General features: G+C 42.2%; 2 protein-coding genes across 5 annotated transcripts in view; one reads left to right on the top strand and one right to left on the bottom strand.

Moving 5' to 3' along the window:
* HERC6 (HECT and RLD domain containing E3 ubiquitin protein ligase family member 6) overlaps positions 1 to 19,312 on the top strand; it is a 93,763-nt gene extending 74,451 nt beyond the window's left edge. For 2 of the 4 annotated variants that reach the window (XM_068233167.1, XM_068233175.1), the window contains exons 19-23: positions 3,006 to 3,069; positions 6,167 to 6,237; positions 10,697 to 10,880; positions 15,512 to 15,614; positions 18,789 to 19,312. In XM_068233167.1, coding sequence (XP_068089268.1) covers positions 3,006 to 3,069; positions 6,167 to 6,237; positions 10,697 to 10,880; positions 15,512 to 15,614; positions 18,789 to 19,000 — 634 coding nt within the window. In that variant the 3' untranslated portion in view covers positions 19,001 to 19,312. Of the gene's footprint in view, positions 1 to 3,005; positions 3,070 to 3,431; positions 3,490 to 6,166; positions 6,238 to 6,335; positions 6,437 to 10,696; positions 10,881 to 15,511; positions 15,615 to 18,788 lie in introns of those variants that run through there. The other 2 variants (XM_068233182.1, XM_068233188.1) reach the window with 2 other exon arrangements.
* A 4,379-nt stretch (positions 19,313 to 23,691) lies between these two features.
* PIGY (phosphatidylinositol glycan anchor biosynthesis class Y) lies at positions 23,692 to 24,093 on the bottom strand. Its single transcript, XM_068233203.1, has one exon. It carries the CDS (start codon positions 23,999 to 24,001, stop codon positions 23,786 to 23,788), a length of 216 nt encoding a protein of 71 aa, XP_068089304.1. The 5' UTR covers positions 24,002 to 24,093; the 3' UTR covers positions 23,692 to 23,785.
* Between the last annotated feature and the right edge of the window lie 2,794 nt (positions 24,094 to 26,887).

A 26,887-nucleotide genomic window follows, 5' to 3' on the forward strand; every position in this document is an offset into this window, starting at 1 on the left:
TTCCTGAAACCTATTGTTTCCTATAGCATACCTATATGCTTTCAACAAACTATTTTCCTAGCAGTTAACTCGTCATACATACAACTAAACATCACAAGCTGCAACCAAAATACATACATGCAATGATATAACAGAAACAAAATACCTTATCGCCTCTCGAATGCTTGCATCGCGTCCAGGTTCCACGCTGGAGTCTTCCGTTAGGTCCTTCCTCGTAATTGTACGCTCTCTGGAACTAATAGCTAGAGTAATTTCTGTTATGGGGTTCTATGTGGATTTACTAATTATCCACACGCTATCTGGGGTGCCAAATGTAGAATGTACTCTAGCTTATGTTAACTTATTTCTATGTTAATGACCAGACACTTGAGGTCGTTTCAAAGGGGTTAAATAAAAGGGGTTTATTTACAGATTTACATATGTACAAGTTATAGCATACAAACGATGTGACTCACATAATGGCTCTATATACCCTATGCTCAGTCACACGCTTTCATTAGCTGAGCCCCTTTCTATCTCACCGTCCATGTCAGCATTCCAAGAGAGAGAGAGATTCCCAAACATTGTCTTTTATTTGGGATACCACAGGTATAGAGACTCCTCCTCTGTGTCATACATCATCAATAGTTCCTGCCCTTAGCAGCTGGGGGGAAGGAACTTGTAGTTAATCCCATGGACCATTGTTGACCAAACCAGACAAACCAGCTTCCTCTCAGCTTTCTCCTCAATGGCCATTTGCGGGGGCTGGGGTCAGTGTCAGAGGCCATTGTCTTTGCTGTGTTATTTACTCATATGCAGATGTGTGTGGTTGTAAAAAGTCATTTATGAAACACAGGCTTTGCACAAGGCCCCAGCTGATCAACTAGATTCACTGTAAATCTCTCATAGCAACATAAATGTCCAGACATACTTTTCCATTAAGGCACATCTGGAAATACACAGTTTATACCGATAAAATACAACACCCAGATAGTGAAAAAAAATGCCATAATAATGGAAACCTTCTTTGGCTGATACTTGCAGAGCTTTACTCAAAGCCAAGCTGAAGCATTGATATGTTGCTAAGGCAACCCTCCTACACCTGAACTGCAGCGGAGAATATTATATTACTGGCTGTATTCCGGCAAGCCACATGTCATACACAGGGCTTACAACACGAGATACAGGACAAGGAGAGAATGGACTTGGCACTCCATACAATGCAGGATAAGACATTTTTCATACACACTTACCATGCCACCGATGAATCTTGACCTAGCTGTACAGGATGTGCCTATAGCAGTGACTGAAACTTGTAACAGAAGACAAATGCGATCACTGTCCAGACATGGTTTTACTAGGATCCTGATCCCAGTGGAATCACACAACTTATTCCACAGAAAAGGAATAAATGAGGTGCAGTGGTAGGATGTGGGTGCTAGAGTGTGAAGCAGAGTATAGTAGATTATACTCTTCCCCAGTCTATCGAAAATACAAATTAAAGCTGGACCCAAGGCATTTTTTATGTTTACCATCAGAACAATCAACAAGACAACAACCTAATAGTGATATGACTATAAATTATCAGAGTATTTGTGGAAAATGGTGGAATAGCTACATACAGCCTTCTTAGCCACCCCCCAAAGACAACATTATAAAATGTTAAAACCCAGACATTTTTGTTTTGCTTTCGTATGAAAAGTATACAGAAAGTGGGCTAAATCTGTTTGAAAAAAAATAGAAGAAATTACAGTTGTCCCTGGAACAACTGGCTTAACCCATCATTGTTTACTCCTGCATCAGTGTTTGGCACCACTGCAGTCCGCAGCAGAGTAAGGTGGTAGCACTGCCTTATTCGATAGAAGTTAATGGGATCGCCCATCCCTGCTGCTTGATAATAACTACGCCTGTATGCATTTTCTACATGGCACCGTATTGCACCGAGGGTAGTCTAAATGGGGCATCAGTGCACAGGGAGCTGTCCCATGAGACTAGCCTTCTAATGAGGGCACCTGGGAATTGAATTAGAGAGCAAGACAGGATCCTATCGAATATAGACTAGAGTATAACAGCAGCACAATGGTAAACATGCTCCTGCATCCCGATTTCTCTGAAATGTGTTGCTGCTACTAATTCAAAATGAGGGCATGTTTCCACTACTACTTTTTGTGTCATCTTTAAATTTGCCAATGCATTTGTGTATGCAATTCTCATTAATGCTGGCTAGGAACAGAACATTAAACCAAGGAAATTGCAAGGAAATGGAATATAACCACATTTTGTATGCAATTTTTCTGTGCTCTTATTGACTTTATACAAACACTGAAACGCTGCAGCAGGCATTGTATTAGTGTAAAAATTGCATTTCCCTAAGGGAAACACCACACTGAGGTTTACATTATAGTGCTAGCATCATTGTGAAGGGAAAAATGCAGGCATTGAAACATTTGCGGTGGAAATGGGCTCTGAATATACATTTATTGTTGGAAAGAAACAGTAGTAGGCAGCACCCAACCATCTAAGTGTGACGTGCTTTGGTCATTGTCCCTCTGCCTCAAGGAACCGCAATGGAAGTATGAAGAAAAACGACCCAACACCGTCTTCAGTTGTATTCAAGATCTTTTATTAAGGCATCAGTGTCATTACAGCATATAGGGCAAGCTAAGACAACGTTTCGAGAGGAGCCTCCTCTCTTTATCAATTAAACATGCCCTCTCATTCTAAACATTTATTGTTGTGCAATTTTAACCCTTGCTATGTTGTTTTTGTATCATTTGCACAATTTTTATGGATTTATTTTATTCTGCTTTTACTTTTTTTTTTCATTTTATTCTATTCAATTTTACACAATGCCAACCTTTTCTGTAAATGGGACTGCAGTACAATGCTGAGCACATCTTATCTTCTAAATTTATGGTACCGTATTACAACTAAAAATCTGCTTGAAACATTTATGAAGATTTTTAGACCTAATGTAACATATTTTGGAGGTAGATGTGTTATAACTTTTCTTTTACATTTTGTAGCTGTTTGCAGATCATTCTACATGCTAAAGATGCGGACGTGGAGCACCTTGAACTATATTTTACTGTAAGTGGGTAATAGGTATTATCTAATGAAAAACATCTACACAGACTAGAGATAAGGGATCCTCCATTCTCCTAATTGATTTTTACTGTGTGGAAAGCATAATGATGTATTTCTGGTGCCAGGACACAACCCAGTTGTGTTTTATAGATTTTCACTCACATAAAATACAATTACAGGTCTTCCATTAACTCCCTAGCGGTATTGACAGATTATCCGTCCATACAAAACATGCTGTGAACAGTATAAACATGCATACACATCAATACTCTCCTGCACTGTATACTAGACCCTTGCTTGACACATTTTGGCAAGTTACAGGGAAAAAAAAGTTATAAAAATTAATTTTATCACTTTTTGCACAGAAATCCTAAGGAAATTGAACGCCAGGGAGGTTAATGGAACAAGCTGTAAGGGCTGGAGGTGAGTGGGGTACATTATAGAGAAATATATGACCACTTATTTCACTGTTAAAGTGTAACTGAAACGAAAGAAAAAAATGTATACATACCCGGGGCTTCCACCAGCCCCCTTCAGGCTAATCAGTCCCTCGCTGTCTTCCCGGGCTGCCTCGATTCTTCGATAGGCGGCCCGGAAAGTCTGCCAGTCTGTTACCGTCAGCGCAGGTGCAGTCCAGCCGCACGTACTCCCATGGCCGGGAGTGTGATGGGGCGCATGCATGTGGCCTAGCCGCGCATGAGCAGTGCACCACAATTGGCGGAATTAATGGGTCCAGGTGGCCAGAGAGGACAACAAGGGAGCGATCAGCCTGAAGGAGGCTGGAGGAATCCCAGGTATGTATAAATTGTTTTTCCCTTTTCCTTTCAGGTTTCCTTTAACCATTTGAGGACCGGCGTGGAAACCCCCCTTCGGGCCCAAGCAATTTACCTTTTTTAGGTGCAGCCAGTATAGATAGCCAGGCATAGGTATTCCCAGTATAGATAGTCAGGCATGTGTGTTCCCAGTATAGATAGGTGTGATTCAAGTTCTGCTGGCACACCAGCAAGTTTTATTGTATGCACAACATGACAATTGTTTCAGGGCCACGGCGGGTCCCCTTCATCAGATAAAGTGCAGACATACAAGTGATGCAAGGTACAAACACACATATATATCAGAACTGTGATCAATCACCAGGCATAAAAAAAAGGAACCTCCCCCTTCATTGACATACATATTTTGCTTCATACAAATGCATTGCATAAATCATGCTGCAAAATGCTAAATCCTTGCTCAGCAACTAACCTGTATGGTAAGCTGTTCCTGTAGTTACTGTACACATCTCCCTGTACATTTTCCAGCCATGAAATTAGTTCCAGCCACCGCCTGAGGGGAAGAATCAGCCGTCTGGCTGATCGTGTAGTGTCCCGGGGGGTTGTCATGGCAACCTGACAAGCAGGCTGCCATGACCAATCAGGTCCGCGGGTGGGCGTGCCCAAACCTCTGTCTCCTGCCCTGCTTGAACCGGGGCTGAGAAGAACACACACGCGTGTCTGACACGCCAGCACTGCCCTCACTCGGCCAGATGGCTCTCTGATTGGCTATGGCAAATCGAATTGAATCGTATCCCGATCGGACATGTCGGATTTAATCGGATCGTAAATAGAATCGTAATCGAATCGTATCGTGTAGATTGGGCTTATAAAATGATTCAGCCATCTTCCCAACTCATTTGCTTACTACTGGACTGAGCTACTGCAGCTCAATAAGTGCTTTTGTAAATAAATGAGAATCCTGCATGAGGAGATGCGCTAGTCCTAAATCTGTTAGATTTTCACTGCCTACTATAAGCAGCAATGTAGTAAAAAAAAAGTAATTTAGAATGCATTTTACTCTGGGAGAAATGTACATTTATATATACAAGCCTCCCCAAAACACTGTTTTTACTTCACAGTCCTTTTTAGAATTAACGACCTATCTGAAACACCGCATCCCCGCGGCTGAACTCTCAATTAATTCCCCCGAAATCCCCAGAGGAAGATTTGGGGCTCCTTTCAGGTAGAGGCAGAGCTTTGGGCAGTAGCTCTGCCTCTACTCGCGTCAATCAGGGCTGATTGCCACCTCTCCCCGCCCCTCTGTCTTCTTTCACTGAGAGGGGCGGGGAGAGTTGGTAATCAGTGCACATTGATTGGACTGGAGGTAGAGCTACAGCCCAAAGCTCTGCCTCCCCCGGGCAGCAACATTTTTGCTCTGGGATTTTTGGGGTTTTAATTGAGTGTTCAGCCGCAGGGATGCAGTGTTTTAGCTAGGGCATTAATTCTAAAAAGGACTGTGAAGTAAAAACAGGGTTTTTGAGAGGCTCCAGACTCTCTTTAAATGTTAAAATTTTTCATGATAATTGTCCTTTAACTGTTGCTGATGAAAGATCAGCTTTTTACGTTTATGAGGACCTTTGAGACAGAGAACTACCTTACAGGGCTCCTGAAGGTAGTCCTGGCAGTCCTGCTGATCTATTTGGCTGCAGTACAGTCTGAATCACATTCGAAACAAGCATGTAATTTGTCAGATTTTTGTCAGCCACATCTGTCCGGCATGCTTGTTTTGAGTCCATGGCTTAAAGTATCAGAGACATAGGATCATGGTGACAGCCAGGCAACTGGTATTATAAAATCCAATAAATATATCAGCCTCCATATCACTCTCACGTCAGGTTCCTTTTAAGGCTGTTCAAGGTACAGTATAGTCAATCCTAGCTTCTTCTCATATGCCAGTTTAATCTACATACACACTTTATATTTTTCTCTGCAAATTGATTATTATAACTTATTTTCAAGGTTTTGTGTGATGTTTGAATATTCAATATAGTCTCTGCAGTAAGCATAAGTTATTTTAGTGGTAGCAAATACCTGCACATCTAACCTTTTGGCCTACTCAGCTTATTTGGTCTTCCATGACATCACGGATGTAATCTTATTAAGGGATTCATCACAGCGCTGCATACTCATATTTTACAGCTGCATTCTAAATGCAAGGAATAGATGGACTCTGGGTGCATTTGTCTCTGAAAAGCTAAAACAGTAAAAAAAATTTTTAAAAAGTATATTATTTTCTATACATCTAATATCTGATTAAATCCTGAACTAATGATATTTACTTGCAGCTTACATGGGAAAAACAAACAATAGAACTGATTCCAAATGGAGCTACCGAGCGTGTGACCGGTTTAAACAAGTATGTATGTTTGTGTGTTCTCTCAGTTCATTTGATCATTACAGATTAACTTTATAGTTATACGGCACTAAAATTAGCAGTATGCTTGATTTTATCAGGGGGATTCCTCAGCAGAGGTTAGTGAGCACCTGTCTCGTCCAACAACTGAAGGCTATCTACTGGGGTTAGGGGCAGAGGAATTACCAATAATTCAGATAAGGTGCACTTTAAATGATTATTCGATGACATTTCATTTCATTTGACATTGAATATTTCTTGTAATTTACTATTAACGAATTGTAAGTTACCAAAAGCCTACATTTCTTTTCTCTGCAAGCCTGAAATCTGTGCTTGTAAAATATAGATAGCCTGGAAACTCCCCAATTTGCTGCATGAGCAAATAGCTGTACAGAGTACAAGAGCCAGTCTTAAGGTGCCCATACACTCGTCAGATTGGCAGCAGATAGATAAGAAATGCATCTGATGATCTATCTGATGCGTTTTTAGAACATTTTTTACCAGGAAAGAATTCCAATAGATTTCAGTTTGAAATCTATTGAAATTCGATCTGATGGCATTTTTTTGCCATCAGATTTCCATTAAGGCCAATGCAAACTGATAAGCAATCTCATCAGATCGACCTAAATTTTCCATCGTGCCTGGTCGATGGAAATCCATCGAAATCGGCCATCGATCGGTCGATTGGCCAACCGATTTTCAAACGATCAATCGATCGGGATCGATCGGCCAGAAAATCAGCTGAGTGTATAGGCCCCTTTATTCATTTTCATTTCAGTAAAATACAGTGGAGCACCCTGTCTTCATAACAATAAAAGTTCGCTTTTTATGTCCGTATTAAAATCCATATGCTTTTGTAAACTATACCAGAGAATCAGACTGCCTTTACAGTGGTGCATTGCAGTGCGGAATACGGCCACTTTGTAATACGGCTTGCCGCACTGCAATGCAATACCTATGTAAAGTTCACACTGCTTTACTGCAAAATGCGTGCGCTAAAGCACACCTGAACTCTGCTTAAAGAGGAACTCCAGTGAAAATAATATATTAAAAAAGTGCTTCATTTTTACAATAATCATGGATAAATGATTTATTCAGTGTTTGCCCATTGTAAAATCTTTTAAATCCCTGATTTACATTCTGACATTTATCACTTGGTGACATTTTTACTGCTGGCAGGTGATGTAGCTGCTGCTTGCTTTTTTTGGCAGTTGGAAACAGCTATAAACGGCTATTTCCCACAATGCAACAAGGTTCACAGACAGGAAACTTCCAGGAGTACCATGGTCCTCAGAGGTTCTTGTGGGCGGGGTTCTCACCACAATATCAGCCATACAGAGCCCCCTGATAATCCATTTGTGAAAAGGAAATGATTTCTCATGGGTAAGGGGGTATCAGCTACTGATTGGGATGAAGTTCAATTCTTGGTCACGGTTTCTCTTTAAAACTGTTGACTTTAACTTACCTGAGGCTTCTCCCAGTCCCCAGTAGTCCGTGAGGTCCCTCAGCGTCCTTTGGGTTCCCACCATTCTCCCTTTGGCTGCTCCAAGCTGTAATATATGACGATCTCCCCTTTCGGAAGCCATTCAGCTTTGTGCCACATCATCGTCCAACACCCGCTCCTCATAGCAACAGTACACATCACTGAGTTGTAACCATGGAATGCTTCTATATGATCTCATAGCCAGAATGGTCAACCTAGTGTCGAGTCCAATTCCTATAAATGACAGTTTTAGTGTGTGTATATGCACCTTAAAGCTGGTTACACACCATTTATTGGCCAATTTTACCACTTCCATGTAGTGTGAGAGCTCACCTTCACATGGTATTCAAAATCTGTTGGCCCTCATGTTAAGTGGAGGTGGTAAAATTGGCCAATCAAAACTGGGAGTGTATACCAGGCTTTAGGCTGCATCTTTCTAACCTTAGGGCTATGGTACATGAACTGTGATATTAAAGAACTGCAAGCATAATATAACTATGCATATTCATTTGGAAAGCCACACCAACCATTTAACTATATAGATATATAAAACAAGAAGGTAGACAATCGAGAGCCCCCAATCGTGTATTATTGATAATACAATGTATATATTGTATGTAGTGAATAATACTCACAAGTATGGGTTGCCAAGACCAGGCAACCACTCAAAAAGCAAGAGGGGAGATTAGGCCTGTCCCCACTCAGGCTAAAGGTGGCCATACACTGGTCGATGTGCCATTAGATCGACCAGCTGACAGATCCCTATCTGATCGAATCTGATCAGAGAGGGATCGTATGGCTGCCTTTACTGCAAACAGATTGTGAATCGATTTCAGCCTGAAACCGATTCACCATCTGCTGAGCTGCTCCTGCCACCTGTCCCCCCCCCCCCCGTATACATTACCTGATGCTGGCTCCCGGGCATCTTCTCCGCATTGCACGGCTCTGTTCCGGCTCCATCCCGGCGCTTTCTGTGTCACTCCGTGACCAGGAAGTTCAAATAGAGCGCCCTCTATTGTAACTTCCTGGTCACTGCAGTGACACAGGAAGCGCCGGGATGGATGGAGCCGGAACGGAGCCGTGCAATGCGGAGAAGACGCCCGGGAGCCAACATCAGGTAATGTATACTTGATCGGATCGGCCGCCGCTAGCGACGCGCTCCCTACCCGCGGGCGATCGAGGGTAATTTCCCGCACGGCGCGATCGACGGACCGATCCGATTTCGGGAGGAAATCGGATCGGCGGCTGCGTTTACCGCGAACGATTGGCAGCAGATTCGATCCCAGGATCGAATCTGCTGTCGAAACGGCCGTGAATCGAGCCAGTGTATGGCCTGCTTTAGAAGTCACTCTTCATAGAACAAGAAAGAAGGGTGGTCACACCCATCCACCAGGTGGATAATTATCACTTAGACAATACAATACAGAGGCGCCAACAGAGTAAAAGTATCAAGTTAAGGTATAAAATGAGGGGCAAGGGTGGACTTACCTCCCCGACAAAAACACAACTATTGTATAAGATCAAGAAAAACTGTATTTATTCTTACTCCAAAAACACTTTGCAACGCATTTCACGGGTCTCAAGCCCGCTTCCTCAAGCATCAATACACAAGGAGCAACTGCAATAGAAACAATATAAAAACATGCTAAACATTTTTTACATAATACGTTTTTGTTATGATGATACGATCTGTTAAGAATTTTTCAATTCGAAATGATGCAATGTAAAACCATGCATTACAAATCTAAACAACACAAGTTTAAATATGTAGATGTGCAATACAGAGAACTGTGCGGTCGCATTAGACCCCACAGTTCTCTGTATTGAACATCTACATATTTAAACTTGTGTTGTTTAGATTTGTGCTGCACGGTTTTGTATTGCATTATTTTGAATTGAAAATTTTTTAACAGATCGTATCATCATACCAAAAATGTATTATGTGAAAAATGTTTAGTATGTTTTTATATTGTTTCTATTGCAGTTGCTACTTGTGTATTTTTGCCTGAGGAAGCGGGCTTGAGACCCGTGAAACATGTTGCTAACTGTTTTTGGAGTAAGAATAAATACAGTTTTTCTTGATCTTATACAATAGTTGTGTCTTTGTCAGGGAGGTAAGTCCATTCTTGCCCCTCATTTTATACCTTTTTAACTTGATACTTTTACTCTGTTGGCGCCTCTGTATTGTATTGTCTAAGTGACATTTAACTATATAGTTCAACTTGGCCAGCCAGCCAGCCATGTCCACCAGCCTTTACTGCCCCCAACTTGTGAGGGAGCTGCTCCCTCCATATCCAATACATCATGCACATCACACTTTGGGACAGCTGAGATTTCCAGAGAACATCTTGCCTTGACTAGTCTGTAGAGGAGTATGTGGCCCAGGAAAGGTCAAGTTCCCCACACTGTAAGGCCCCATTCACACCTAAAACCGCAAAACGCCGGTGATTACCGCCGGCTTTTTGCGTGAGTGATTTTTTTTCAGCAATTAACGCGGAAAAATCACTGGACATTGCAGCGTTTTGGGAGCGATCACAATAAGCAGTGGTATGCTTGCTACTAGCAATCGCTAATCGGTCGCAAAATGCTGCATGTTATGCATTTGCGGTTAACACTAACCGCAAACGCGGCAGTGAGAACACTGCCATAGACTTATATGGGCTAGTGGTTTTTAAAAACCGCTAGCATTTTGCGCTGAGCAGGAATTACGCGATTCCCGCTCAAGTGTGAATAGAGCCTAAAGGAGATCCCGGCAGTTTCCTTGGAGGAATACAAACATGACCGACAAACTTTACAGCTGCTTGTTTTTTACTTGTATTTATCTGTTGAAAGGTTTGGGGCAGGTTTTTTTGCTGTGTTTTTTTTTACCCCCCTTTCTTTAGATTACTGGAAATGTGCTTTAATGAGATGCATGTTTAAAGCACTGAGAGATGTAGGAAAGACTGTACTCCATGTTCCATGATTCTTTATATGCTACAGGAAGGACTACGTGAACAAGTGCATTGACTACATTTTCAACACCTCTGTGGCAGAGACTTTTCCTGAGTTTGAGAGAGGACTGCACAAAGTCTGTGACAAAGATATCCTGTCACTTTTCCAGCCAAATGAATTAATGGCTGTTGTTGCTGGACATGCAAATTATGATTGGACCATATTTGAGCAGGTGATAATCTAATGTTCTCATTATTATTATTATTTAGCACTTAGCGCCGACATCTTACGCAGCGCTGTACAGAGAGAGTATAAATTGTCTTGTGACTTAACTGTCCCTCAGAGGGGCTCACAATCTCATGTCTATACATCAATCCTAAAGGGACCCTGAGCAGATACTTAAAAACTAGATCTGAACTTACCTGGGGCTTTCTTCAGCCCCCCGTAGCCTGCGAGGTCTGTCTGCATCCTCTGGGTTCGCTCTGAGGTCTGGCTGGACGAGTCATACATGCACAGTTGTGCACGACTTTGTCTGACGTTGTCAGGCTAACAGGGCCGACAGTGGGACCACGGAGGGGACCCAGAGGATGCAGAAGGACTTCGCGGGCTACGGGGCGCTGGAGGAAGCCCCAGGTTAGTTCAGATTTGTCTGCTCAGGGTCCCTTTAATACCTTGTTAGTTTACATAATTTAGATGATGGCCATGGTACACTAAACTTTTCTCAGGTGCTTTCTGTCTGTTTCTTACCTTATTTCATTATTTTATGTATTCATTATAATTTCTGAGGCAAAGGGCAACTACTGTTAATTTTACTCCAAGCAAAATCACATGGTTGGACTCAAGACCACTGCATCGTATCTAAATAATTTTTCACCTTATAGTAATCAGAAAGGTCGTTAAAATATGTTCTTCAAGATTAAGTTTTAGTACATTTGCTTGTCAAGAGCTATAAATGTATCATATACTATACATTAGCTGGGAGAATTATGAGAGTAAACGCCTTACACATGGTTTGTTCCGCAGGACTGGGAAAAGCCGCACTTTGCCAATGTTAGACCCCCATAAGTTGTGGGCATTTTATGTCATGAGTAATGCTGTCCTAAAGCACCCATGACATTCAATCACATTTTTTACAATACTGAGAACAGTATGTGAGGACTTTTTAGCCTTATGGAATTCGGGGTAAGGAGAAAAGTGTGTTTGTGGTGTGTTGAGAGTTCTCCACAATGCACACTCTGGCCCATATGCAATTAGCATTTTCTCCTGAGTTTTCTCCTAGGTGATATTTTTAAACCACCAGCAAGCAAGAAAATACTCAAAATAATTTTGATAGTACTTTTTCACCTACTTTTTTGGTACCTTTTCAGTTGCAAAGTGCTGAAAAGTTATTTTAAATAAAAGATGAAAAATGATCACCTAGGAGAAAACTCAGGAGTAAGGCCTGGTGCACACCAAAAACCGCTAGCAGATCCGCAAAATGCTAGCAGATTTTGAAACGCTTTTTATTTTTCTGTAGCGTTTCAGCTAGCGTTTTGCGGTTTTGTGTAGCGGTTTTGGTGTAGTAGATTTCATATATTGTTACAGTAAAGAACAGCTTCTGTAACAAAAACGCCGGCAAAACCGCTCTGAACAGGCGTTTTTCAGAGCGGTTTGCGTTTTTCCTATAATTAACATTGAGGCAGAAACGCATCCGAAATCCAAAAAATGCCTCACCCCGGGAGGATTCGTTTCTGCAAAACGCCTCCCACTTTGGTGTGCACCACCCCATTGAGATACATTGACCAAGCCGATGCGCAGCCGCAAGCGGCTGCAGAAACGCTGAACAAGCCGGTCGGTGTGCACCAGCCCTAAAAGTGAATTTCATATGGGCCAGGATATTTTCACAACTTGTCAACTTAACCACTTTGTCCTCCTTGACGTATATAAAAACGTCAAGGAGGACAGGCGCGCCCCCGCGGCCGATCGCGCGCGTGCACGCGCACTCCCGGCCGCGGAGTCGGTAGCCACGGAATCAATTTATCGGGCTATGGAGCCCGATCATTGATTCCTCTCCCCCGCTGAAAAAGCGACAGCTTCTCTCGGAAGCTTCGCTCTTTCTGAAGCTGTGTCCCTCTAAGCGTACATTGTACGCTTAGAGTGACGTCATGTAAAAAAATCGAGATTGCCATCTTGTGGCCAAAAAGTAAAACTACAAGTAAATTCCCAAAAACATTACAATACACCAATATTTCCCCAAATAAAACACTTTTATATCCCACCCTCCCAAAAATGCCCACATAAAATGTTTAATAAAAAAAAAACAAAAAAAACATTACTATAAAAAAAAAAAAACAAATATTTACCTAAGGGTCTAAACTTCTTAAATATCTATGTAAAGATGAAATATTTCTCTCTCTTTTTTTTTTTTTTTAAGCTTGTAAATAGTGATGTATGCAAAACGGAAAAAATGCTCTTTTATTTCCAAATAAAATATTGTCACGATACATTGTGATAGGGACATAATTTAAATGGTGAAATAACCGTGACAAATGGGCAATAACAATACGTGGGTTTTAATTATGGAGGCATGTATTATTTTAAAACTATAATGGCCGAAAACTGACAAATAATGAATTTTTTCATTTTTTTTTCTTATTCTTCCTGTTAAAATGCATTTACAGTAAAGTGGCTCTTAGCAAAATGTACCCCCCAAAGAAAGCCTAATTGGTGGCGGAAAAAACAAGATATAGATCAGTTCATTGTGATAAGTAGTGATAAAGTTATAGGCTAATGAATGGGAGGTGAACATTGCTCGAATGCATAAGCTGAAAACGACTGAGATGTTAAGTGGTTAATACTTTTTAATCCACCAACAATTTTGATAGTATTTTTCCACCTACTTTTTGGCACTTTTTCAAGTGCAAAGTGCTGAAAAATTATTTTAAATACAAGATAAAAAATTATCCCCTAGGAGAAAACTCAGGTGAAAAAGTTAATTGCATATGAGCCTCTGTGTCTGAATTGGTATTTAAAGGGAAGGTTCAGGGTAACCTTTAAAAAAATAAAAATCCATATCCACTTACCTGGGGCTTCCTCCAGCCCGTGGCAGGCAGGAGGTGCCCTCGCCGCCGCTCCAGAGGCTTCCGGTCGTCTTCGGTGGCCCACCCGACCTGGCCAGGCCGGCTGCCAGGTCGGGCTCTTCTGCGCTCCAAGGACGGGCTCTTCTGCGTCCCACGCGGGCGCGCTGACGTCATCGGACGTCCTCCGGGCTGTACTGCGTAGGCGCAGTAGTTCTGCGCCTGCGCAGTACAGCCCGGAGGACGTCCGATGACGTCAGCGCGCCCCCGTGGGACGCAGAAGAGCCTGTCCTTGGAGCGCAGAAGAGCCCGACCTGGCAGCCGGCCTGGCCAGGTCGGGTCGGCCACCGAAGACGACCGGAAGCCTCTGGAGCGGCGGCGAGGGCACCTCCTGCCTGCCACGGGCTGGAGGAAGCCCCAGGTAAGTGGAAATTGATTTTTATTTTTTTAAAGGTTTCCCTGAACCTTCCCTTTAAAGGATAACTCCATGAAGCATCATTACATTACACATTTTAAAATATTATGTCCTTCAAAAGTTATCAGCAATGAAAAAACTCTCTAGCCAGCTGGGCAATTCATCCCAAGCCTGTAGAGAAGCAGATTGATTGCACTTACTATTGAAAAGACAGTTGTATTATCTTTAAAGGGAAGGTCCGAGGAAAAAAAAAAAAAAGGAATCCACTTACCTCGGGCTTCCTCCAGCCCCTGGCAACCGACCTGTGGCCGGTTGCCAGCTCCGTTGACTCCCAGTTCCCCCGATGCAGAGGCCGACCTCGCCAGGTCGGCATCTTCCTACATCTTCTTGTGTTCCACTGTGCGGCTCATTGAATCGCACTGACGTCATCCGGGCCTGCGCATTACAGTCCAAATCACGTCAGCGCGACTCAATGAGCGAGTTGCCGCTTGCGCATGTGCAGTCGGTATTTTTCACCAGAGGGGACCCAGGACCACCAGCGTGTAGCGGAGTTGCGGAGTGGGCACAGGACGGCTGGCAGGGGCTGGAGGAGGCCCAAGATACTTTTTTTTTTAGGTCCTCGGATGTATCCTTTAAGCGCAAGACAGTGTTTAACAGAAGTTGCTGATCATTACTGCTGCACAGTTTGAAGAAGCTTATGAAAGTCAATTTAGAATTGTCCCATCTATCTATCTCAGTTGTATTTTGTGTGTATCAGCTTAAAAAAAGAATGTTTTAAGTTGTATTGTCTCATATGCTGACAGTCTTTCAGCGTCCCAGAAGCTAAAATATATGAACTATTGACCTTTTTTATCTATCCCCTGCTCTCAGAAGCCATCTGCTAGGAAAAAGTTTTATGGCTGTAATTCCTTATCAGTGAGGATTACACTATAGTCCGACTTAGTCCTGAATTGAGAGAAACTGTCACTAAATGTTTACTCAAAGTAAAAAGGAACAGCTTAGTTATTTGTATGCATAGCTCTGCAATTAGATGTTTCTCTCATATCACTGTAGCCATTAAGCAAGGAAATTCATATTACTTCACAATACAGACCTCTTTCATATGGGATAACTTGTGCACTTATCAGACAGGTTACCCATGAAACCTGCACTGTTCTGGGACCTGCAGGCAGGTGTGAGGAAACACTGGATGGAACGTAAGCAAGTGATGAGATAATCTCAGCAATACTCTGTTGTCAGGGTCTCTCAGAGGAAAGGAGTGCACTGGCACACAAGGCAGATGCAAAACGTGCATTCCTTGTCTTGAACATTATTCACTGTAATGTATTTTTTTCACATCTGTTATATCAATTTAAAGCAACAAATCTACTTTATCTGTTTTTCTGTCTACAGAATACTATATACATGGGAAAATACTCCAAAAATCACCCAACTATTAAAATGTTTTGGAAGGCTTTTCACAAGCTAACACAGGAACAAAAAAAATGTTTTCTCTGTAAGTATAGCGTATATACTGATTAAAGCCAATTTTAAGCAATTAAAAACCACAGAATAATTTTTACACTTAAATACACACATTTTCATGCACTTTTAAATGTACTGGGTACACACTGCACAACAATGCACGCAGAAGTGTGCTGTGAAAAAGCTTTAAAGAAAACCTGAACTGAAAATTTAAAAGTCAAAATAAGCATACACAAGTCATACTTACCTTCCATGTAGTCTACTCCTCAGTGTTTTTCTCCTCTACTGCGTCCTGTTTGTCCACTGTGATCAAGGGAATTTTCCGTCCTCCATTTTGAAAATGGCCGTTACCACATAACAGCTTTCTGGTCAGCACACAATTAAACTGTAACATCGCCCACTTGAGCCATAGGGAAACATGGACATTACCTGGTGCATCAGTTTTCCTCTCAGCTATAACTGACAACAACTGATATTTTACTGACAGCAACTGATATATTTCAGATCTGACAAAATGTTGTCAGAACTGGAAGGGATTATCGTCAGAAGAAAATGGTGAGCTTCTGAGAGGAACTGATGGCAAGGTAACTCTGTAATTTTCATTTGAAGTTACCTCATGTGTTTATTTTACATATTTTTACTCAGTACAGGTTCTCTTTAAGTTGTATTGCATAGATGTAAATTAACCACTAGGGAAACATGGACATTTCCTTTACTGTGCTCTGTCAATTGTGCATTGTGTCATTGCAGCGCATTCACTGTAAACCAGCCATGAGACCAATTCTGATCATAGGCGCTGCGCATATCTTTACCCTCTTAGCTAAGCACCTGTATTACATTGATATGGGGTGAAGGGTGGCTTATTCTTTGCCACAGAAGTGGTTGTAATCTCAAGAGCTAGGACTGTGACAGTGCTTTTATTTCTGCCAGTCCTAGGTGCAGCATTAGGCCTTGGACACACTAGAGCACTTTTGTGAGTGATTTTGGAAATCGCCAGCACTTTTAAAAACGTTTTACTAATGAAAGTGTATGGAGGTGAGCCCACTAGAGCAATTGTGATTTTGAAAATGAAAATGTAGGACATGCAGCATTTTGTGAGCGTTTGGGCTCCAATATACAGTGGAGGAAATAATTATTTGACCCCTCACTGATTTTGTAAGTTTGTCCAATGACAAAGAAATGAAAAGTCTCAGAACAGTTTCATTTCAATGGTAGGTTTATTTTAACAGTGGCAGATAGCACATCAAAAGGAAAATCGAAAAAATAACCTTAAATAAAAGATAGCAACTGATTTGCATTTCATTGAGTGAAATAAGTTTTTGAACCCCTACCAACCATTAAGAGTTCTGGCTCCCACAGAGTGGTTAGACACTTCTACTCAATTAGTCACCCTCATTAAGAACACCTGTCTTAACTAGTCACCTGTATAAAAGACACCTGTCCACAGAATCAATCAATCAAGACTCCAAACTCTCCAACATGGGAAAGACCAAAGAGCTGTCCAAGGATGTCAGAGACAAAATTGTAGACCTGCACAAGGCTGGAATGGGCTACAAAACCATTAGCAAGAAGCTGGGAGAGAAGGTGACAACTGTTGGTGCGATTGTTCGAAAATGGAAGGAGCACAAAATGACCATCAATCGACCTCGCTCTGGGGCTCCATGCAAGATCTCACCTCGTGGGGTGTCAATGGTTCTGAGAAAGGTGAAAAAGCATCCTAGAACTACACGGGAGGAGTTAGTGAATGACCTCAAATTAGCAGGGACCACAGTCACCAAGAAAACCATTGGAAACACATTACACCGCAATGGATTAAAATCCTGCAGGGCTCGCAAGGTCCCCCTGCTCAAGAAGGCACATGTGCAGGCCCGTCTGAAGTTTGCCAATGAACACCTGAATGATTCTGTGAGTGACTGGGAGAAGGTGCTGTGGTCTGATGAGACCAAAATAGAGCTATTTGGCATTAACTCAACTCGCTGCATTTGGAGGAAGAAAAATGCTGCCTATGACCCTCAAAACACCGCCCCCACCGTCAAGCAGGGGGGTGGAAACATTTTGCTTTGGGGGTGTTTTTCTGCTAAGGGCACAGGACAACTTAATCGCATTAACGGGAAAATGGACGGAGCCATGTATCGTGAAATCCTGAACGACAACCTCCTTCCCTCTGCCAGGAAACTGAAAATGGGTCGTGGATGGGTGTTCCAGCACGACAATGACCCAAAACATACAGCAAAGGCAACAAAGGAGTGGCTTAAGAAGAAGCACATTAAGGTCATGGAGTGGCCTAGTCAGTCTCCGGACCTTAATCCAATAGAAAACCTATGGAGGGAGCTCAAGCTCAGAGTTGCACAGAGACAGCCTCGAAACCTTAGGGATTTAGAGATGATCTGCAAAGAGGAGAGGACCAACATTCCTCCTAAAATGTGTGCAAACTTTGTCATCAATTACAAGAAACGTTTGACCTCTGTGCTTGCAAACAAGGGTTTTTCCACTAAGTATTAAGTCTTTTATGGTTAGAGGGTTCAAAAACTTATTTCACTCAATGAAATGTAAATCAGTTGCTATCTTTTATTTAAGGTTATTTTTTCGATTTTTCTTTTGATGTGCTATCTGCCACTTAAAATAAACCTACCATTGAAATGATACTGTTCTGAGACTTTTCATTTCTTTGTCATTGGACAAACTTATATTATACAGTGGAGGAAATAATTATTTGACCCCTCACTGATTTTGTATGAGTTACTGTTTTCACCCGAAAATGCAGCACAAACTGCCAACAAAACGCTGACACAAAGCGACTGAGATAGCGCTTTGCGACTTCTAGTGTGTCCCTGGCATTAGTGTGCACATGCTACTCAGTTTTAGGCTCCTTTTATCCTGCATCCATTGCATTTGACAATATAGTCGCATCGCAAAGTGATGCAATTATATTTATATGGTACATTTACATGTGTGCACCAGTGGTGCAGTGCTTCGGTTTCCGTTTGAATGGCACACAGCATGCTGTGCAGTTACTGGACAATGGCGATGTAGATGTTGATGCAATGCGACTGGTAAAGCGCATACAGTTCATGCACAGTGTGAAATCCCCCATTGATTAGCAACACAACGGTAGTGTGAAAAGGTCCCAAATCTGCTCCAATTTTCCATGCACAGGTCTAGATACATTTGCCTTGTGATATGACATTTATGGTTTAATTTTCAGATTTCCTAACTGGAAATGATAAAATTCCAGTATTTGGCTTGGAAAGCACATGCATGAAAATTTCCTCATTTGGTGTTCCAAAGGAAGATTACTTACCAGAAGCACACACCTGCACGCAACAGCTGCTGCTCCCAGAATATTCCTCTCTCTCTTTGCTTCGCAAAAAGCTGCTCTTGGCTATAGAGAACAACAAAGGATTTCACAAAATCTAGACAAACCCGATACTTCAAGCCCTTACTTCAAGCAACATTTCTCAGAGTGCAATGCCACGAGATTGTGAAGGATACTGAGTGCCATAATAACAAATACAATGATTAATAAATAATTCCAATATTCTGTAATCAGTAATAAGAGAAAAAAATGGTAATTTAAATTTATGAGAGATGTGCAAGTCAGCCAATACTTTTGCAATTATATTTACCACATATTATATTTGGTAGATTATCTAAATTGAGGTAAAATTGTTGTGCACAAGTATATCTCGTTTATCTTTTTATTATTAAACACATATTTATTGGCAGGTGCATATGTCCCCAAAAGCTAATGTACTAGATAGCCCTTGCTTTTTTATAATTTGCTTTCAAAAAATGTTTATTAAACAAAATCTTTTCATTTTGTAATATAAATTAATAAACTGAAAGCCAACTAAGGCCTAGTGCACACCAGAGCGTTTCGGCTGCAGTTTGCGATCCGCTTGCGGGAGCGGATCCGCTTGGGTAATGTATCTCAATAGGCTGGTGCACACCAGAGCGGGAGGCGTTTTGCAGAACCGCATACTCCCGGGCTGCTGCAGATTTTGGATTGCGGATGCGTTTCTGCCTCAATGTTAAGTATAGGAAAACCGCAAACCGCTCTGAAAAACGGCACTTCAGAGCGGTTTGCCGGGCGTTTTTTGTTACAGTAGCTGTTCAGTAACAGCTTTACTGTAACAATACATGAAATCTACTACACCAAAAACGCTACACAAAACCGCAAAACGCTAGCTGAAACGCTACAGAAAAAGAAGAAAAAGCGTTTCAAAATCTGCTAGCATTTTGCGGATCTGGTAGCGTTTTTTGGTGTGCACCAGGCCTAAGAAAAGAAACCAGATAATTACCTAAGGAGAGGGAAGGCTCTGGGTCCTAATGAGCCTTCCCTCTCCTCTGACCTCGGTACAGCGCTGGCTCCCCCGTTCGAATTGTCTGCCACGGGAGTTTTTGTAAGTCTTTGGGAGCAGAGTCCTCCCAAAGACAGGCAGCTCCATACTACGCGTGCGCGATAGAGGGCGTTCGCGCGTGCGCAGTATGGAGCAGCCCGTCTTCGGGAGACTTTCTGAAGTCACCTTCGCCGGCGGAAGGAGCAGTATTTGACCAATTTAGTCAAATACTGCTCCCGGGGACAGCGCAGCACCGCGGGCACCGGGAGAGGAGAGGAAAGGCTCATTAGGATCCAGAACCTTCCCTCTCCTTTGGTAAGTATCTGGTTTCTTTTTTTATGTAGCGGTTTCCATTGGCTGTAAAACCAGGACTGTGGAGTCAGAGCAATTTTTGGGTCCTGGGCTCATATGCAATTAATTTTTCCCCTGAGTTTCCTCCTAGGTGATTTTTTTTTTTTTTTAAACTTGTCAAAATGCATTTTAAGCCAATAGCAAGCAAGAAAATACTCAAAATAATTTTGTTAGTACTTTTTCACCTACTATTTGGTACTTTTTCAATTGAAAATGCAGGAAAGTTATTTTAAATAGAAGATGAAAAATTATCTCCTAAGAGAAAACTAGGGAGAAAAAGTTAATTGCATATGGGCCCTGGGGTCAGATTCGTAAAGAAAAATGCACCAACTCCTAATAAATCTAAACTGTAATTAACCTCCCTGGCGGTAAGCCCGTGCTGAGCACGGGCTATGCCGCCGGGAGGCACCGCTCAGGCCCCGCTCGGCCGCTTTGCATAATTTTTTTTTTTGCTACACGCAGCTAGCACTTTGCTAGCTGTGTGTAGCATCCGATCGCCGCCGCTACCCGTCGCGCCGCAGCCGCCCCCCCCCCCGACCCCGTGCGCTGCCTGGCCAATTAGTGCCAGGCAGCGCCGTGGGGTGGATCAGAGTCCCCTTTGACATCACGACATCAGTGACATCATCCCGCCCGTCGCCATGGCGACGGGGGAAGCCCTCCAGGATATCCCGTTCTTTGAACGGGATCTCCTGATCTCCGATCACCGGCGGCGATCGAAGGGGCTAGGGGGATGCCCCTGAGCAGCGGCTATCATGTAGCGAGACTTTGTCTCGCTACATGAAAAAAAAAAAAATTAAAAAAAAAACACTACTTTGCTGCCATCTGGCGGATTTTTTTAAACCGCCAGGAGGGTTAAAAGAAAAGAGAAATGATAACGTTCTATTTCTCAGATAATAGTCCCCTCATTTCCCTGCAGAGTACCTGCACATCACTCTAAAGGTGCATACACACATCAGACTATAATCTTTGGAAAATGAAAGATCACAGACCAATCTTACCACCCTTCATGTAGTATGAGAGCCATACTCTACACAGTCTTTTCTATGGAGCTGAACTCCACATCAGAAATAAATCTTTGCAAGATGCTGCACACACAGATGCTGTACAGACACAAAAGATCAGTATCTGCAAAAGATCTGTTCCTGCCAAAAACCCATTCCTGCAAATTGCAATGATAGTCTATGAGATCTGCAGATCATCATACACACATGATTTAACTGACATTCATCTGCAGATCAGATCCACCAGGATGGATTTTCAGATCTGCAGATGACTGCTTGATCTGCAGATAAATGTCAGTTAAATCATGTGTGTATGATGATCTGCAGATCTCATAGACTTTCATTGCAATTTGCAGGAATGGATTTTTGGCAGGAACAGATCTTTTGCAGATACTGATCTTTTGTGTCTGTACAGCATCTTTGTGTGCAGCATCTTGCAAAGATTTATTTCTGATGTGGAGTTCAGCTCCATAGAAAAGACTGTGTAGAGTATGGCTCTCATACTACATGAAGGGTGGTAAGATTGATCTGTGATCTTTCATTTTCCAAAGACTATAGTCTGATGTGTGTATGCACCTTTAGACTTATCACCTAATTGATAAAAATAACCTTTCAGCACACTTACAAGCAAAATAATCACTCAAAGTAAGTTGTTGATTAACTTCATTTCAATATTTTTTTATTTTTTTTTTTACCGTAAACTATATTTTTGCTCGTTGGGAGTTTAAAAATGTAACATAGATAAGGTGAAAAAGGGAAACAGGTGAAAAAGCTTTGTGGATCATGCCCAAAATGTTGTTAGGTTTTTAGAAATCTGTGCAAAACTGTCTCAGGCTGGGTGCACACAAAGCAGATACGCTAGTGTTGTGTAAAACGCTGCGTTTTTGCCCCTAATGGACGTTTATGGGCCGCAGGAAAAAAACACTGGTTTTGTTGCATAATATTCATAGACGCATCAAAAAAAACCACACATAATGAAAGTCAATGGAAACGCAATGGTATGCGTTTCTCATGCATTTTTATATGTTTTTTTTCCCCCAAAATAATTTTTTTATGCTGTATTTCCACTTACTATTGTCTTCCTAGTGATTTGCATAAAAGGAAATATAAAAACGCATGAAAGATGGATACAAAACGCATTGCAAACGCACCAAAAATGCACACAACATTAACATAAAACGCAGCCTTTCATACCATGTCATATGTGAACCCAGCCTCAGACATCTTAACCACCCTGGCGTTCTATTAAGATCGCCAGGGTGGCGGTGCAGCAGTATATTTTTTTTTCTTTAAACCATGTAGCTAGCCTAGCGCTAGCTACATGATTCCCCCCTCGCGGCGGCGTCTTACTCACCTTTTCCGACCGCTTCTGAACGGGATTTCTTGGAGGGCTTCCCCCGTCGTCATGGTAACGATCGTGATGCCGTCACCAACGTCATCGACGTTGTGACATCGGGAGTCCCGATCCACCCCGCAGCGCTGCCTGGCACTGATTGGCCAGGCTGTGCAGGGGTCTCGGGAGGGGGGCCCTTACGCGACGGGTAGCGGCGCATCGGTGGCGATCGCCCCCCACAGGCAGCTAGCAAAGTGCTAGCTGCGTGTTTTAAAAAAAAAAATTGTTAAAATCGGCCCAGCAGGGCCTGAGCGGCGCCATCTAGCAGTCATGGACGAGCTGAGCTCGTCCATACCGCTAAGATGGTTAAAGCGGATCAGAGATGAAAAACTAACTATAACAAGTAACTTGTCTATATATCTTATCTAAAGTTTAGATAGTTTACACAGCAAATCTAGCTGCAAACAGCTTTAATAGAATATGATTGATTATTCCTGTGATACAATGACAGCAGCCATGTTTGTAAACATTACACAGAAGCAGGCTTATCTGCATCTTAAGAAAAAAAAAACTAATCCCCCCCTCCTCCCCTCTGCCTCTGAAATCTCTGGCTAGTAATACCTCCCCCTCCTGCTGCCCAGACTGAGCTCCCATGAGCCCTTGCTACTGTCTGAAAGTGCCTTGGCTCTCTGAAAACCTGTGAGTGTGGCTTCTTTAGTTTATAGGGAATTCGAGTATTAAAACAAAAAAGTATTTGGCTTGAGGAATGCCCTATAAACTATAGGAAAGGAACACAATTATGCAATGAGTTCACCTCGGATCCACTTTAACCTGTCTACAACCGCGTCACAGCGATGGGTGTGATCGTGGCGGCAGCCCCAGGATCGCCTAACGCCAATTGGCGTCAAGTCTTGGGGTAGGGTTTTTCAAGAGTTTACGTGCGCTCCCACATTAGTCTCCCAGTCTCTGCATCCTCCAGAGGCTTCACTCTACTGAGGTAGGCATATAATGTTTTCCCTAAAATAAATCACAGGTTCACTTCTTCATAAACTGCCAGCTTCCTGGAAATAAACACACTCCTGGTAAAGTGCATCACACCTTTATTATGACATACACTGCTTTGCCATTAACTAAAGCTAATAAGGTTTTTATACAGTCATGTAATTAATCATAGAAACTAATTATGCCTGAAAAGTTTGAGCCCCATCCAAGTCCACAAGTAAAAAAACACATATACTGGCAAGGTGATGGGCAGCAGGAGGCTGTAGAAACAGACACTTTCTGTGCTGGTGCACCCCTGGGGAAAGTCATCTTCTACAGAAGCAGAATAGAAAATACCAGCCAATGACACCAGAGGAACAAGCACTGTTAATGTGGGGAGTGATAGAAACATGTTTTCAGTATCAATAGACAGCCCAATCAAACTATTCCGATTTCTGATCGTTCTCCGAAGGCGTCTGCTTTTTGTGAATCATCCTTGCATCCTGAGGAATCATATTCGGTATACCATCTACAATAGGGTATGCAATGCCAAGTTCATCATTAATTAGTTCATTGGTTGACTCGTCATACCTAGAAAACACACAAAAAATATATAATAATTTATTATGTTGTTTAATGAAATTGGCACACACTTTGACTCCGATGTAGTTAGCTGTGGCAAACCAAAATAAGGCCTAGGACTCACTAGCAGCGCTCTTCTAAGGGTAGGTTTCCACTGCTACGAATACTGGCTGATTCCCCACCCACGAATTCGGATGGGAATTGGCAGCCTATTGAAGTAAATAGGAGGCATCCGAATTCGTGGGTGGGGAAAAAAAATCTGACGGCCTACAGCATATTCTTGCCTCACCCATCCGAATCCCATATCGCGGCTAGAAGGATTCGGCTGCGAGACGCTGGACAGCTGTGCCGGGATCGCGTCTCGCAAGACACATGCTGAGCACAGTGGAAACGTAGCCCAAGCGCCTGTGATTTGAAAAGCTCTTGCTAATGAAAAGTGCTGCTAATGAGTTCCAGGCTTATCAAAAGCATCTCAAATACAGGTGCAAACTGCTCTATAAGATCCTAATCAATATGCAAAGAGAAAAATACCCGTGTACGCTTGGGCTTCTGCAAATAGATGTTTGTTTTTTAATGTATTTGTGGAAAATATGCATACATAAAATTCATCATCTTTAATTTCACATCTTTATAATGCAGCCTGTAATAAATTCAAGAGACATGATGTTGGACTTTGTGTAGACTGCAATACAAAACATTTCAGTGTATTCATTTAATTTAGACAAAACAACAATAGCTCTATACAGTAAGAATATTTAATTTACAGTATGTCAATTTTCCCTCAGTGTACAAAACAAAAGGCTAGCATCAACATTTAACTTTATACCAGCAACTGTGCAGAATCAACCATTGCCAAAATAAACAGGTGGCAGATCAATTACTTTTGGCACCTTTTCTATCAATGATACAATGTCTACACATGATTAATCCAGCTGTTAAAGCAAACCTGTAAAATTAAAGGATTACTATCATTGCCCAAGTGTTCTAAAATGACTATGTACAAATAATGTCTAAGTAGCTGTGTAAAAATTTTCCTACTTTTCATGTTAAATATCAGAGGCAAAAACTGTAATTTATTGAGGGTAGGATTTAGCTATATTGGGACAAATCAATTGCAGAAGGGGTGTCTGCTTCAATGCACAGCCAGAGTTGCATATCAGACTACAGAAAGCAAATATCAAACATATCAAACTCTGAAAGCAAAAACAGTATGAAAAGCTGTGACAATGAGTTACATTTTCTCTGCTCTCTTCAGACACTTCAGTCAGAAACACAGGACACAGGAGCTGCAGCTGTTGGGAGTACTCTCTCTCTCTCTCTCTCTGTCACACACAGAGCTACACATAGAGTTAACTGATCAAGTGTGAGGGGAATTTCCCCTCTCCTCATGGCTCAGTCAGCCGTCAGTTTTGGCGTCAGTAAAGTTTGAAAGTATTTTAATAACAGTAAACAAAGAGGTTGCTACAAAAATGTATACACCAGTACTTAGCAGCACTTCCCAAACAATTCCTGTGTCAATCGAAAAAATGTGAATCGATAGTATTCCTTTAATGGAGGGAAAGTTAGAGACTTACCTTAGTAGAGGGAAGCCTCTGGATTCTCCTCCATTACTGCTCCTCACTGTGGCCACGCTCCCGTATGTGACAGAGCAGCTCTATGCTGTACAGTGCATGCACAAGCTGTCCTGTGCGCGGCACAGAGGCACTCAGGCTGACCGGCTCGACAGGCGTGGGATGTGCAGTGCTGTCTTGCTCAGTCAATGAACCCTTGTAGATGAAGTTAAGGGAGTCCCAACACTGCAATGGCGAGGTGGAGGGGGATGATTAGCACTACGAGGAGTATTTTAATTGGACACTTTCCAGAAAACATTGGGTAGAATGCTTGTGTTTATAGCCAGTGTGATTGTATTTCTCAAACAGCATTTTCTGCCTTTATGCAATGTTCTCAGATTTCAATGTTTCATAAATTGATACAGTACTTTCATGTATGATGGGAACTACTTGACTTTCAGAATGTAGGTATCATTCCTTGTGCATCATTTAGCAGGGTGCAGGTGTTATACCCATTTACTGGCATATATGCTTTATGAAAAAGCATTATCCATGGAGCCATTTGTGATAGCTCCATGGATAATAATGTTAGAAACATTTTATCTGCTGCATGGTTGTTCAGAGTCTATGGCTAAAAGTATTAGAGGCAGAGGATCAGCAGGGCTGCCAGGCAACTGGTATTGCTTAAAAGGAAATAAATATGGCAGCCTCCATATCCCTCTTGCTTCAGTTGTATGGTACATTAAATAAGGGCGTATGGGTAAAAAATAGTTTGCTACAGCATAACCAATCGCAATTCCATCCCACTGGTCTAAAAAAATTACATTACCATGTAAAGAAAAAAAAAAAAATAACTTACTAGAAATCCTACAAAAAGCACAAATCGTGTAAAAGGAATCCATTTTATCTCATCCGATTTAAATGGATCAGTTTTATCCGCTGCAAGTGTGAACCGGCCCTGCTGCGTGAAGTAGTTGCATATTGTCACGTCCAGGCGGCTGCTGCCTTGCTGTTGCGCGATCCCACACGTGCAATCGTGCCTGAGCGTGCCGCCCCCCGAGAGCCCGGAGATCAATGAATGGGAATATAGTTCCCTTTCATTGATCTAAGTCCCCGGCAGAAAAAACGGCGGCTTCATATCAGCGGCCGCCGCCTTTCTGACAAAA

Source organism: Hyperolius riggenbachi, chromosome 1 (assembly GCF_040937935.1).
Source record: "Hyperolius riggenbachi isolate aHypRig1 chromosome 1, aHypRig1.pri, whole genome shotgun sequence".
Lineage (NCBI taxonomy): Eukaryota > Metazoa > Chordata > Amphibia > Anura > Hyperoliidae > Hyperolius > Hyperolius riggenbachi.